Source organism: Callionymus lyra, chromosome 11 (genome assembly GCF_982586985.1).
Source record: "Callionymus lyra chromosome 11, fCalLyr1.hap1.1, whole genome shotgun sequence".
NCBI lineage: Eukaryota > Metazoa > Chordata > Actinopteri > Syngnathiformes > Callionymidae > Callionymus > Callionymus lyra.
The window spans coordinates 13,597,884-13,613,079 of record NC_141828.1 but is presented as its reverse complement, the minus strand read 5'-3'; the positions used below and the strand labels follow the sequence as shown (position 1 = coordinate 13,613,079).

Here is a 15,196-nt window from a genome sequence, read left to right as displayed (position 1 = left end):
CGGGGACACAACATGGAGTAGAATTTTCAAATCGGGGAAGCAGCAGCCATGACTCGATAGTGCACAGAGCAGAACATTTAAGGCTTCAAGAACGTCCCAGTTGAACATGAGAGGAACATAAGAACATTCAGCGTTCATACTATGAACGTGTTTGCATCGGAGCACATGCCAAACCCACACTCTGGTTAAGTATTAAGAGTAAAACAGGGCGCGGCGGTTACAGGGTCTGTGTTATTGCCTTTCACTTAGCCTGATGAACATCAAGTAAATCAATCAAAGCGGTCAATGAGGGATTTTATGACCATCGATCAGCGCGCTTCAGCGGACGGATAAACACGTGATCAATGGCGTCCGGTGATATATTTCAACTGAGGTGGTCTTACGATACAAAGAAACTCCAACGACAACACACCCTTGTGTTAAAAAACACCAGAAAAGGCGAATTATTACCAAATATCGTGACGTTTAAAGGTTTAATTCTGCGTCCTGACACGATCAGGTGATGGTCACAAGTAGACACTGAACACAAGACTATATCCGCACACCAATACGACATCTTTATGTCTTTATAAAACAATAACCAGCACAGGGGAAGATGCTGTGACATCACTTTTAACTACTGTGAGCAAAGTCGTTCTGCAGAATATTAAAAGAGTCCCTGAAGGCTTTTATAGGTAAACAAAGCAGTGAGTCATTAACCACAAAGAGCTGCCGAACAACCCCGTCGAACTATGAAGCAAACATCTTCTTTTTTTTTTCTCCCCCCCCCCACCCCCCTTCCAAGTCTACGTGACCCTGATCGCAACTCGTGGATGTTCTCTGAAGCATCTGCTGCAGACCTCGGTCACAGTTACTACGCAACAGTGGAGCTTTTTGTTTTGACAGAAGACACTTCCAGGAACACACACATTACCGCGCCGCGTTAGCGTTGCCTCAGCAAACAAACAGGTACAAAAAAAAGCCGCCACACAACTCCTGTAGCACCTATAAGACACACAAAGTAGGTCACGCTATTTATTTCCGGGGGGAACGGTGTGTGTGCGAGGTGGACCGTGGTGGTGTGGGTGTGTTTTTGTTGATGAGCGCATTGACTTGAGTGCTTTTTTATCTCACTGGGCTGCCCTTTTCTGGTCTGAAAGTCCACCTGATAAGAGACTGATAGCTCTGGAAAAAAAAGGGATGGTAAACAAACAGATGGCGTAATGTGTACTGTCAGCTTAAATGTAAATGCTGGAGAAACGCCTTATAAATCTTTATTCTCTCACTACATGTATGCAACAAACAAAAAAAAAAAATCATCAAAACTGAGGATTTTATTTCTGCTTCACTGCAGCAAAAACACGAGCAGGAAACAGATTGGATCTGAAAAGAAATTACGCAACCGCCTACTACTACTGCAAGTTCCCTACTCTAGCTAGGGTGTCGAGCTCTTTGTCTGAAAGAGGAATAACATTCCAGATCGCTCGTCGTCTGAGGCACAGAAACGGCCGAGCTTTTGTACATTTGCTTCTTTTTTTTGTTGTTTTTTTCTCCCTGTGTCGTCACTGAAAGCAGTGGAGAAGAAAAAAATGCTGTTAAAGTGACGTCCTGGAGCTATTTAAACGTCATAAATATGTTGAAATTAAGACTGGTATGTCATAAGCATGATGGATCTATTTTTTTTTTTTTTAGTCAGGCCGTGTTGTTGACAGTTTCTCACAGCACTGACTCAACAGATTCCAGTGACTGAACATGACTCTGCAAATATTTCCGTGTGCAGCGTCGTTACAGCTCTGCACATACCGAGGGCGAATACACTTGAGTTGTTGGGTTGTTGTTTTTTTGTTGTTGTTTTTAAATGTGTGCTTCCGAAGCGAACGCAACAGTAGTTCTCCCCGCTTATGTAGGGCAGCGTAAAAAAAAAACCTCGCTCTCAAGAGCCGTCACAACAAGCCTGCGTGTCCTAATCTGCACACACCACTCAAATGAAGCAAGCTCAGACAATAAGTTCATACAAGATCAGAAATTGTATTTGGCAATTTTTAAACAAGTGCATACAAGTACAGCTAAAAGCATTTCAGTTTTTTGCCAAGTGCTCGTAGAGTAGCATTAGTCACATTCTACGTTAAACAGGAACTGCCACCAGACCTAGAAGTACATCAAGAATTTTTGTTAAACATCAACAAAGAGGAACGTAGTCCATTATAATGAGTACATACCTTTATCTTCAAAAATATAGAAACACAATGTATTCAAAAATCAAAAATTATACAACCATGTTTACGAAGTATACTCTTCCCTTGGGTCCAATATGTACAAGTCCGTTAGTTTGTTTTGAATGGTATGTATGTGATATTTATATATTTATACTCATATATTTGCCTCCCCCTCCCCCCCCAAAAGAAGTACTTCGGGGGGGCCAAATCAAGGGTCCCTCTCCTTTTTTACTTTGACGTCTCCGGCAAGGATGGTGGCGATTTCTCCTTGCATGAAAGCCCAGGGTACGTTGGAGCCCACCAGGGGACACTTCTCCCCGCTCGGACAGTACACCTCACCCGTGGCCCCCTGCTGCTTTATGCTTTCCCTGGAGCACGGGAAGCAGAACTTGTGCGAGGGCACCGACGGGCACTGAACAAAGTGTGTGTCCTCCAAACGCTCGTGGCACAACGTGCAGCACAGGGGTATGCTACCCGGTACCGAGGAGTCCGGAATGCTTTGGGGGTGCCCTTGGTCCATGCCCGGCACGTGGGGGGTCCCCGCGCCGGATCCGTCCCCCCCCCTCTGCGCCAGCCTCCTCTGGTTCATGGAGGACGGCGACAGGGGGCTGTTGCTGTTCCTGCGGGTGGTGGAGTGGACCTGGTTGGCGTCCTTGGGGGAGCTGTTCCCGCCGGCGTTGTCCGCCGCCATGATGAGCGCCGCCATGGGGGACTGTCCGTTCTGGGCCGCCTCCGGCGGGGTGGTGCGGGGGTGGGGGGATATCGTGGAGGGGGGGGAGGCGAAGCTGGGAGGGGGGACCGGTGGCATTTTCAGTCCGTCGGCGGGCGGCGGCAACCACTGCTGCCCCTCGCCGTTGAGCTTGGCCGCCGTTCCTTCGCCCTCCGGTTCGGGGGACGCTTTTCTCTTCATGCTCCGGGGGTTCTTGCCTCGGTCTGGAGGAGGGGAAGGGGTTAAAACAGAGGCGATGAGTCCCAAGTGTCTCCCTTTTTTTTTTCAAGTCTAATGATGCAACAAAAACAAACAAAACTCACCTGATTTGGAGGCTGAGGCGCTGGTCTCGTAGCCCATGACCCTGGGCTGCATGTGGTCCTTCTTGTACCTGTTGTCGAACGTGTGCAGCACCATCAGGTCCCTCACCGTCTTGCCCTTCCCCATCCAGTCCGCCTCCGACCTGCCCTTGTGGCTCTCCGAGATCTCCGGGGTGAGACTGTCCGCCCGGTGCTTCTCCTTCGCCTCCCGGTCGTGGTCGCTGCTGGACACCGAGACGGGTCTCTTGCCCAGGTCCGCGGGAGCCGAGGGGAGTCCCATCTGACCCGGTCTGCCGTTGGCGGCGTGCATGCTCCCGTTCAAAGGCATCAGACTCGGGGCCAGAGCGCTGCTACTCCTGCGCGGGTTCGGGCTCTGTCGGTTGAGCTCGGGCGGCTCGTCGGGTTTCGGAAATCCGTTCGGCACCGGGATGCCGTTCGCCTGCCGGCTCGACTGGTACTCGGGACCCAGCCTCGGGGGGCGATCGGAGGAGAGCGGGTAGCGGTCCAGAGGCTGCGGGGGTCGAGAGCCGGGCTCCCCCGCCGACGAGTGGTTGATCGCCTGGATCTCCTTGCCGGAGAGCTGCGACTTCCCCGGCCCCGGGGACCTGCCCTCCTGGAAGCCGTGAGCCCTCTTAAGCTGCCGGGCGGTCTCGATGACGAACTCAATGCGGTCTGCTCCCTCGTAGTTGACACATCCCCTGCACACCGGCTCGATAAAATCCCAGATCATCGCCCACGGCATGCGGGGCAAGTCGCACAAATAACACGACTGCCTCCTGGAAGAAGCAGCGACCGCCGCGGACGACATATTGCTCGCCCCTGTCGGTGGAAAAAAAATGAAAAAAAACACCCCCAAAATATAATATCTTCTAGTCCGGCCTCGGTATGAGCTCCACTTTTTTTCAAAGGTGTGGAAAAAAAAAAAAAAAAAAAAAGAAAGACAAGGATAAGATGCAGAAAAAAAAAGTTCCGTCCGTCGGCGACAAAATAAAGCTGGTCCTGTCCCGAACCTGAGAGGAGCGACGATGGTGAAGTTTCACGGGGAGAAGTTCATGTCGGTGTGTACTTCACTCCCGCGCCGCTCTCTCTATCTGACTGACTCCACCAGCGCTCGATGTGGAGCAGTGACGTCACGCGGAGCTCTAAACGCCTGCTTCCACTTGAGTTTCTATTGACTTGATTTTTTTCTTCGACATTCCCCTCCTGCCTCCCTGTCTTGTCACACACGGCTTTTTATTTTTATTTTTAAATAATCCGCTCCCCGAACCAGCTGCGACAATATCTTTTAATTTTTATTACCACTCTTATTTTTTATTATTATTATTATATATAATTGTTTTTATCAAAGTGCGCTCCTGTGCATAAATAACATTTTTTTTATTTTTTTTAATGTAATTATTATTGTCATAATCCTACTTTTAAACCGAGGCGTACAGTGTTTATTACTCCTTTTTTTTGTGAGAGAGCAGCTTGTGCTGACGTGGGTATTCAGACAATATTTTCCCCTGCTCACATGAAAAAAAAAGAGAGAGAGAGAGGGAGGGAGAGAGAGAGAGAGAGAAAGGCGCCTCCATTAGCCAGTAACCAGGAAGCTCTGTCATGAGGTGGGGATTTCCAGCCAGTGTGTTGTAAACTTGAATGGATCGAGCATTACAGCGTGATTATAGCTCTGCCCACATTTTTTTTTTTTTAATTCTAGTGTAACAAGTCATCCAAATATGCCACCAACCAAAAATTAAAAATACTCACTGCACTGAATCAGCCTCTTTTCCGGGGGTCAAGACAAGATGGAAGTGATTCATTGGAATTTTCAAAAACTTTTGTCTATATAGCGCTTTATTACGACGTAAATATGAATGTAAGCACTACAAAAAAAAAACATCGGACAGGGCCGTCCTTCCCATTAGGCAAACCAAGCTGACTTGTTTACAACGTGTCATGGGATGTTAAAATTTGGGTCAGTTAAACCTAAAACAAATATATCCTTTAACCCACAGATTAAGCGCAGGGTTTTAAGCGTAGTCAGGCACATGGCTATGTATTAGCTGATAAATAATGTATACCTAGTTAACTTTTTTTTTTAAAACATGTCATTACACAAATTCCCTCCCACCTGGATCTATTTGTTTTGTTCCCAGAATAGCTTACACACTATTGTCAAAAAGTTAAAACCAATTCATTTTGAGCCCACTAGACATACATAAAGCTCTTTTATTATTATATTATTATTATTATTATTATTTTAGGCAAAAGGACCGTGAATTTTGATAGATTTTTTTTTAAAACACAGCAGAGTCTTAAGTCGGATCTTTTTTTCCCCTCAGTTACAATTTTAAGCGCTTGTTCTTTCTGTTCAAAATTGACAATAACAACATATGAATACATCAAATAAACCATTTTTTTGTAGAATCCGTGTGAATGATCACAGATGTGTAATAGCGATTAGCAAACAACTTCCTGTTGTTATTCTGCTAATGAAAAAATGATTCACCGAAAGATTATCGTCGCTTAATGACTTCCTGTTTCATCATAGTTTTTAAATGTTTAACCCTTTTTTTGGACTGTGAGATAATAGTCGCTGAAACCTTTCAAAGCTTTAAAAATAAAGAGTCAAGGATTTAAAAAAATGATTCATTCAAATCTCATGAGATCAGGGAATAATACAGCAAACTTCACAGGTCACATGACGACAAATAGAGGAAGAGAAAGTTAATTCTGCTTTTCCTAATCTCTTTTCAAACATGAGAAAATGAAAGCATCATTACTTATGACAAAGATTGATTCAACTTTCCCCCCTTTTTTAATTTTTTTTTATTGTAAAACGGAAAAACTCCAGCGCTGATCAAATTCAGGTTTTTACATAACAGGGGAAGAAAAAAAGGTCAAACATGGGAGCTGAAAATTCCCTGAAGTAAAAGTGCAGTTTGAAGCTGAAAAAGGAGTGTCTCTAGAGTGGGTTTGTCTTCCCTCTCATCTGGTCTCATTCCAACTCGGTGCAGCTCGTCGCCTCGGGCTCTGGGTGAGGCAACGCGTCTGAAACCTGCAGACACAAAGCAGGATATGTTTGTGCAAGTCCATGTGACGTTGGGAGGAGGAAGAAAAAAAAAAAAAAGGAAGCGAGATGTGAAGTCACGTACACTCATCCGCCTCGCCCCGTCTATAGGACATCAGGCAGCTTGGCGGCGTGCCTGCACCCGTGATCACGCTCTGTGGCTGCAGGCTTCAAAAAGACTTTCCACCCAACAAAAATACAGTAGTTAAGATGTTTACCAACGATTGCTCGCCCCTTTTTTTTCCGTTTTCCCTTCTAAAAAAACGCAACAATGATATTTCCCTCGGACGTCTTCCCCGAGACTCTGCCTCCCCTTCACTGGAGGCGAACAACACTCGGAAGTGTTGTTAGGCTTTACGGCATTGCTAGGAAATGACTCCTGCGAGGGGGCAAAACAAACAAACTCTTTCCTTCAGACGGTGGGAAGCGGTTGTTTCGAACTCTTTGATCCTTTAGCTCAGTCAATGTTTGTGCAAAGCTACTAGCGGCGCACAATTATGCAAGAAGGACCACATGCTGGGATTGAATTAAATACTCAAATGACCTGCTTCTCTAATGAAGGCATTGATGTTTTAGAGTCAGCCTCTCGGAACAGAATTAATTTCATCAAACGTACAGTTTGAAACGTTGATATACTACACTGGCCCTATATTTTTGTAAACAGGAAGTGGTGGACCATTGAAATACTGACCTAATCATAGCTTTGATTGTTTTGACAAAAAAACCTTCTTGACAGTCGATCGTTTAATCCGTTAATGACTGTGTCATATTCAAGGCAATATTGTCATTTACACGACGATTAATAAATCATGACTTCATGAAACTGTGTGGTTAAGCTAAACTAGGTTAACGGTTAGAGTAACGCGTGACTGGCAGGGCTTGCTCATGACATACGCTTACAGTTAAAATACAAATATTATGCTGAAAAATATTGAACTTGTTGAAAGCGTTTGTTTTACAAGTGAGTCATAGCTTAGCCGTTAGCATCATTCAATATATATATAGACGTTTTGAAAGTCAGTTGTTTCAGTCCAAACTAAAGTTAGCTCCCTTAGCAGATAACGCGTTTAGCATAGGATCAATATACTGTAGAATGCCTGGATGTTGACTTAACTGTTACGATGCTAACATGTCACGATTGTGTTTAACAAACAAGTAGCGACATTTCGTCTCAGTATATTTTACTTTTCGTTTAACTGAATAAACCAAGTTATTCAAAAATAACTTTACAAATTAAAATAGAATCTATCATGCTCTGGTTAATTGTTTTAGGAGTTAGGAGATGCTATTATGCTAACACTGTGTTGTTATTATGTGTGGCTTGTTATTAGCAATATTTTCATACAATGTTATTGACTAATAATAGAAAAGACTATCAAGCTATCATGTTTTCTAGTTTATCTTATGAAAGTATAAATAATATTTAGAAAAGAAAAGTATTTAGTGTTGAAGTGTATGTTTTACAAGTGAGTCACAGCTTAGCTATTAGCATCATTATATATATAAAGATGTATATAGACGTTTGGGAAGTGAATTATTTCAGTCCAAACTGAACTTAGCTCTCTTAGCAGCTAGCTATATTGGCATAGTACAGATATAGAATGCTTCGATGTTGACCTTTTGGTTAAGATGCCAAAAAATGTAAGGATTGTGCTATTTCAAAAATAGCTTGTAAAATAATCCATTTAGTTCTAGTTCATTGTAAGTACGTGCGAGTTATCAAACACTATTAGGCTAGCGCTTTGTTGTTATTATGTGGCTTTTAGTGATATTTTGTTGACAACAATTAGTTTAATAAAAAAAAAGGCAACATGTGTCAAGCTATCATGAATTTATCTCTCTTAGCAGCTAACTATATTAGCATAGTAAAGACATTGGATGGTTGGATGTTGACTTTCTTGATATGATGCTAACATTTCAGGATGTTGTTTACTAAGTAGCAACATGTCGCCTCGGTATATTAAACCTTTCGTGTCACTGAATAATACTGTAGTTTTTCCATAAATAGCTTATATTAGAATCCATTGCAAGAGACTTTTGAGTCAGCAGTTGTTAAACACCTTGTTGTTATTAGCGATATCTTTAGATAACGTTCTCGACAATACTTAGCTCAATAATAGAAAGGCAACACGTGTTTGGCTATCATGTTTTTCTATCTTATTTTAGTGATACATGTTGAGGAACCGTCTCTGATGTCGGCTGTAGCTTCCAGATTCACCAGGAGTATCGATGTCAACGCTGAGCCAGCTTTCATCTCCATAAATAGTGTTGAAACACAAAGGAAAAGTGTGAAGACAGACACGCACATGGCGAGAGAGGAATGAACCAGCGTGACCCGCGCCATGATTTTCAGTGAAGCAGATGATACTTCTTCTTCTTCTTCTACTTCTTCTTTTTTTTTTTTTGTATTTCCACACCGCAACAGTAAACGGCTAAATAAAGAGCGAGGGGTGGGCGACGGCCAGGGGAATACCCAGCATGTGGCGGCGGCGGCGCGGGCCTGATGAGGTGAAGCTATTTTTTGCTCCGCTACTTTTCTGAGCCTGTTGAATTTTACATCGGCCATCTTTTATTCATGTGGACGAATCATCGCGAATTCTCTCTGAAGTTTTTTCCGGGAACAACATTGGATGCTTTTTCTTTTTTTTTTTACATTTTTTCGCGTGTGTTTTCATCTTTTTTTTTCTCTCTCCGGCTGCTCTGGCGTTATATAACCTTTTTAGCTGCTGAGGTGAAAACATGCGGCATGGACGCAAAAGGTTATCGCAGGACAGTGTGTGGTGGGGGGGGGTGTTTCTAATGAGGAGAGGCAGCTCTCAGATCTTATCTCTTAACTGCATAAAAAAACAAAGGGTCGACCGACACTTTTTAGAAAATCCATTTTTTATTGACGTGTTTTAGTTCAGCTGATCCGGTCATTTTTTTCGCCGGGGGGTTAAGTGTCTCACTTTCACTTTGGAGTAAAATGGAGGAATTCAAATAAAATGGAGGGTCCGTCAGCGGAGTGGGGGAAAAAAATGTGCCGGGGCGACTGGAATCCAGGGGGCTGGAGGCTGCAGAGGTGATGTCATTGGGCCAGAGCGAGAGGCGAGTGAAAAACAAGTCTCTCTCTTTATTCTGATCCTCTTTGCAGTCCCTTTTTGCAGGGAAGGTGGGGGTTTGGGAGGTGGGGGTGGTGGTGGAGGGTGGGGGGGTTGTCCTGGCGGTCGGCCAAGGCAAGGGCTGCTGGGAAATGGCAAAGGATGCCAAGCAGGCCCCACCGCCAACATTAGAAGCTCACATCTTTGTTCTCAGAAACCTGGTGTGCTGCCAAAGGCCTCATTTCGGCTCCATGGCATGATTACACTGGATGTAGGCCAACTACTGAGAGCTCTCCCTCCCTCCCTCTGCGCCTCTTGCTTCATACTCCCTCCCTCCATCCCTCCCTCCCTCCCTCCCTCCCTCGTTCCTTTTTTTTTTTTCCACTGCCTTCAAAAGCTTTCCGCCAAACACACGGCAGTTGCCATGGCTGCACAGAATGGAACATAAAAAAAAGAGTGAGTAATGAGTCAGGCTTGGACACAGATGTGCCACATGTGTATCCATTAGTAGGAAGACAACAAGCTGGTATCCTCCAGAATCTGCCCTTCGGTCAGGACCAGAGCAGACCAGGTGGTAAATAAAGCAGAATAAATGTCAATATAAAATGTAAAAAAAAGAATACGGATTAGACCTGATGAGCATCTTCCTGGTTTCTTCAACTATATTTCCCACTTTAAATATTCATCAAAATTCTAATTTCAATTATTTTCTACTCATAGTCAACTAAGTGGTGGGAGTATTTTCAAAGTAATCTGAGGAAAATCTCACGCAAACTCAGAGTGTAAACACACTAGATTCATCATGAAGTGTTTTCCTGTCTGTGTAGCATGTTAGCCTTTTAGGTTCTGCAACTAGAAAGTTTAAAATATAGACGCATTTTATTTTTTTTCTAAACAATTTATCATGTTCAGGCTTCAATATAAAAGGGACTTAACAGATGGGCGCCGTTCACAACCGTCATATGGACGTACATTTCTGCTTGTAAGTCCAAAAAGAAACGTATCATAACTTGATGTTGAGTAGAAAATGAGCGAAATTTGACTTGAATTTGGGTGAACTATTACTTTAACATTGAAATTATCACTAGTATTGTCCACGGACATTGTCAACAACTAGCATATTGACGCAAATACAATAACAAAAATAACCTAAATGTAATGCTATTCTGCCGTATGCTAAATCCTTTTGGTTCGCAATAGCTTCTGACGGTAGAAGCTAATAGCAACTAAAGAATCGAGTATGAAGAAGTCGCCTTGGAAGCTAACTACCCTTTTATTTATATTTAGTAAATCCGAGCCAGCGGGTTATTCTTAGGGGTTGACTAAATTGTTGAAGATTGGTGAGCTAGTTAGCATAGTTCACTGTACAAGATTGCAATCATAACCTGAAAACTAGTTTTGTTTGCCACTAGAATTATACACAACAAAAATATTCTAGAATTTAAAGCTCAAAAAACTACAATACATTTTCTATTTTAGGGAATAGCCAGATGCTAACTAAGAACTTAAGCGCTTTAGTTTTACTTCGGGATGACTTGAAGAAAGGTATTAATACAGAAATGTATTTTAAAAAATGTACTTTGCTTTTCAAAGTGTTTAACAATAAACACTTGAAAAGTGGTTATCAATAGTAGCACTTTATCAGTTAACAAGTGAGCCTAGAGCTCAAGCTAAATATAGCTGGCAATATAATCTGATTATTCCTTTACCAAGAGAGACAGAAATGATTTTGTCCTCACGAACACACCCTTTGTACAGCGCCGGTGTTGTGACACATAATATTCAAACAAGAAAAAAGGCTGTAATTACACGTAGAGTTCTCGTAATATAAATATAGTTGTCCTGAAATTGCTGCTTGTGTCACAGAGCTGTCGCCTCAGGCTCTCTTTAAGTGGTGGAGGATCGTCATAGTTTTCTTTTCAATAAACATTCCGAGCCTGAGCCGTTCGCAGTGAATACAGAAGTGACAGTTTATCAAGTAACTACCTGTTAAAAGCAAAAAATGTATGTTTGTCACCTGAAGGTGAAACGTAAGCGGAATGTTTACATTTGTTCTCCAACGGTTACCAGAAGTCGTCCGGAAGAACTAGTTTTTTCATGAATGGCTCCATTGTTCCCACATGTCCTGCATCTTCTAGGTTCATTCACTGAGTGATCATTGTTGTTGGTTTTGGAAATATTCCCAATATTGGTCGGAGAGGTCTCGATGTCAACAAGACAAATGGTTAACATACAAACAGGACTAAGAGCTTAAGATAATCTCTTTGCTAAGTGTTCAAACTTAATGTTTGTGGGATATTTTTGTGTTGCAGGATTTCTTAAGGATGGAGTTTTATGATCCAGTTTAAACCCTATACAAATATGTTAAAAGAGATTATTCTAGTTTAGCATTGTCATGCTAGCCAGATATTTGGTTTCCTGATGGTGAAGCAAATACCGGAAATAAAGGTTTGTAATAAGTGGAAAAAAACAAATATTTGAGCAAGAAATCCGAGATATAGTGACAAAACTTCCTATATCTCACTGAAATAATAACTAATTAAAAAATAAAAATTTTGACTAGAAAAAAATACTTAGTAATATTTAGGGGTTTCCGAGTAGGAGTTATCGTGAATGAAACAGAGAATTTAAAGGTTTGAAAGAGTAATTCAATCTGGTTTTTAAGTGGTTTATTTACGCATCAGTGGCTATAATAGTTTATTAAGATCCTTTGTCAGTTAAGATTTGTGGTAATTTAAGTCAAAGATCTTCCTTGTCTAAATCACTTATCTTCATCTCTTCTCTCTTTTCCATTAAAGCGTAAAACCTGATTATTGGTAGGTCATCAACAGAAGATCAGGATTATGTAACCTCGTCTACACCGGCCAAGACTAAAGTTTCTCAAACGGGCTTATTTATTGCCGTGGCTTCTGTCTATTTTTCAACCCCGGCTGCTGACATCCCTGGCCGAGCGGCTATCTTTGCTCTCTGGCTCGGTTTTCAGGTGGATATCAGATATATCAGGCTATTTTTACCTACCGTGTGTCCTCATCTGTCATTATGTCGAGCGACGGGTTGAAACCACGTGCATACGTTCTGCAAATATCCTCTAAAGAACATGCACATTCGTCTTTATTTAGAACACATTTTCTGCGTCAATGTTGTGGATCAAACGTTCTCCGCGATGTTGAAAGAGCGCAGACAGAGTGTGATGGAGGGAGTGCAGTTAGCGAAACCGTGAGAGGAAGGGAACCCAAGAATAGCAGATGCTGCCCTAATTTGGAAAAAAAAAGCATTGCGGTAGGAATTGTTTCGTGGATCGCGTGTGGCTTTATTTGACAAGTTGTGAAGATCCGGGATAAACGCAGCTGAAATGCTTTGCTCTCAGATGTTTTGCGGGGAAGTTCGGAAGTGATTATGCTGTCTAACAAGGATATAAACACACACACACCCTTGGCCTTTTTTGGTCGTGCACATAAATCAGCGGTGGCTCTCGTCACAGATTCCGCAGATGACTGCCCTTTCTGTGATTCTCTGCTTTATTGAGGGTGTTCCGTCGTGCGATGTGGCGCCCCGGACCAGAGACGTTGCTTCCTGCCTTTTCCCCATAAAAGCGCAAGTTGTCACGACGGCGTGGCGTTCGTTAGCCGCCCTGCGGTTTTTTGGCTGAACGGTACAAGAAGCAGCTGGGGAGCATCGGTTGTCACATTCAGGGCTCCCGGCACGCTGAAGGATGGCCACGGGTGCCGACCCGACCCCCCTCGTGTGTGGTGACGTCCCGAAAAAAACTAATTGTATGGTCGTCAAGTGTCTCCGCCTTTTCCAAATCCACTTCAAAGTCAGACGGGAAAGTAAAGAAAGAATCAGGAACACAAGACTAGGACCATGGTAGGGTTGTGATCGCTGAGTCTCAAGTAGGTTTTTAAGCTGGTTTCTGAAAAGATAGTTAAGGATGATTCAGATCTGCTACTCTCTATGAAAAAGATGGAAGACGAGACGTAGGGAAAGGCTAAGCAGAAAGACAGTCAAATTATTTCTTCAATTGAAGAACCCAAAAGGTCAACAGAAAGTGCTCTTGGGACGCCTTCCCAGCCCCGCTGAACCTGGCCTTGTGGTTCAAACAAGTGTTCAAAACTGACCGGTCACACCAAGTGTAAGATAGTTTAATGGTCAACCCCCTAAAAAAAGAAGTGCCGATTGATCACACATTTCTGGCGATACATTCCCCTTTCGAGTTTGGCGTCCAAATAAAGTTTTGCCCTTTGAGTCTCCAGGTAACGCCAGCAGCAGCAGCAGCTGCTGTCATTGTGTGCGACGGCGACACATCGGCCATGTTTACTCTACCGAACCTGTTTTTGTACGGTCATAGTGTCATATATACGCAGCACTTATTCTGAGAAAAAGACCCTGTCGTGCACGGCCGGAGAGCGGACCAGCGATACTGTGGGAAGCTAACAGAATAAACAAGCAGGCCTTGACGCAACAGCGCACTCCCTCGGGACGCAAGAGGCCTCAGCAGTGGGAGCTCTGTGGGAAAGTTCAGTGCCCTTGAAGGAGCCCGATAAGACCAAGGTGATACAGAGCCGGGTGTTTGTATTGTGCAAATTTGTAATGACTACAAGTGCTGATAAAGTCTCGCACCATGTGTTTGCGAAAAAAAAAAAAAAAACCTGCCCGTCCAAAGGGCACTGTTGACTGTTACCTGTTTGCCGTTCATAACGTCTCGCAATCCGGTCGAGCGAGGGAGTGTTCTAAAGGTGACTTCCTCCTCCTCCCTCCCTCCGTGACGGGATAAACATTGTTGAGCAGATTTGTCTTTTGACCTTGTTCTATGCAAATCGCTGGAAAAGCTGTTTCGCCACAAAGCGGGATAAAGTTCACCTCGTTCGGCACAATAGGAGGGCGGAGTCAGACGGGCCCTCGGAGGGGGGGGGGGGGAAACGGCTCCGTCTAGAAGAGTGACACATCCATGCCGGTACTTTTATTTTCAAGTAATTATCAACTAGCCCCGAAGCGCCAAGTGACGCGCTTCCCTCTCGCATGAAAAAAAAAAAAATGCGGTTGCCTAACGACAGGCAAAGTTCAACCCTCCATGTAAGTGGATAATCTGCACACGTTAACCATTCACAGCCCGGGACGACGGAGCTGTTTACTTTTTAGTTAACGCAGAGTTCAAGGAGCGGATCTCTGCGTTGATTAACGCATGGGGGAAACACGATGTCGTCCGACGCCGAGACAAAGCAGCTTTTTTTTTTTTTTTTCTCCTGCTGCCGGTGAACAATGCTGAGCTCTCATTATGAAACCGCTCCGTCACAGGCCTTCGCAGGAATGCTGTTGTGACACATGCTCGCTGTTGACACAAGGGTTAAACATTGAACCGCCTCACACACACACGCTTTTTTTTTTCAGCTGCCAGTGGGCGGGATCTCCCAACCGCTCCAGCACCGGTTTGTATTTGTCTTTCCACTTTTGGTTGGCTGCCGTCGCCACCTCCCAACAATCACCAGGTTTGTCAAAAGGACAGTCATGCAGGTGCAGGAGAGTACTGTGTCTGGGAAGTGGGAAAATAACGTGCAATTTTACAAGAAAAACGACTTGTAAAATTGGTCAAGGAATTCACCTATAAGCTTGGGAAAAATTTGATTATTTTCTTGATTTCTTTCATGGTTTTGTAAAGTAGTTTTCCTACTGTAGGACAGTCTGGTGATTCACACATGTACGTCTCCTGGAGGTCAGCGGGTGTGCTGGGTATCATGTGGTGCTGATCTCTGGCGCGGTGCTGGAGTTCACCAATAGTTCAAGCTTATTATTCAAGCTCCATCCGTGTGTTGCCAGATAGTTCCACCTTCAGTTTCTGGAAA

The 15,196-nt window shown here is 43.7% G+C and overlaps 2 protein-coding genes across 2 annotated transcripts in view; both read right to left on the bottom strand.

Annotated features, from left to right (window-relative positions):
* Positions 1-1,987: 1,987 nt before the first annotated feature.
* Positions 1,988-4,402, bottom strand: irf2bp2a (interferon regulatory factor 2 binding protein 2a). The gene is made up of 2 exons (XM_087802262.1): positions 3,228-4,402; positions 1,988-3,128 (listed from the first exon to the last, which is right to left on the bottom strand). The coding sequence occupies exons 1-2, from the start codon at positions 4,030-4,032 to the stop codon at positions 2,404-2,406; spliced, it is 1,530 nt and encodes a 509-aa protein (XP_087658388.1). The 5' UTR covers positions 4,033-4,402; the 3' UTR covers positions 1,988-2,403.
* A 1,725-nt stretch (positions 4,403-6,127) lies between these two features.
* tomm20a (translocase of outer mitochondrial membrane 20) overlaps positions 6,128-15,196 on the bottom strand; it is a 33,386-nt gene continuing 24,317 nt past the window's right edge. The window contains exon 5 of the mRNA XM_087802774.1: positions 6,128-6,264. Coding sequence (XP_087658900.1) covers positions 6,205-6,264 — 60 coding nt within the window. The 3' untranslated portion in view covers positions 6,128-6,204. The remainder of the gene's footprint in view (positions 6,265-15,196) is intronic.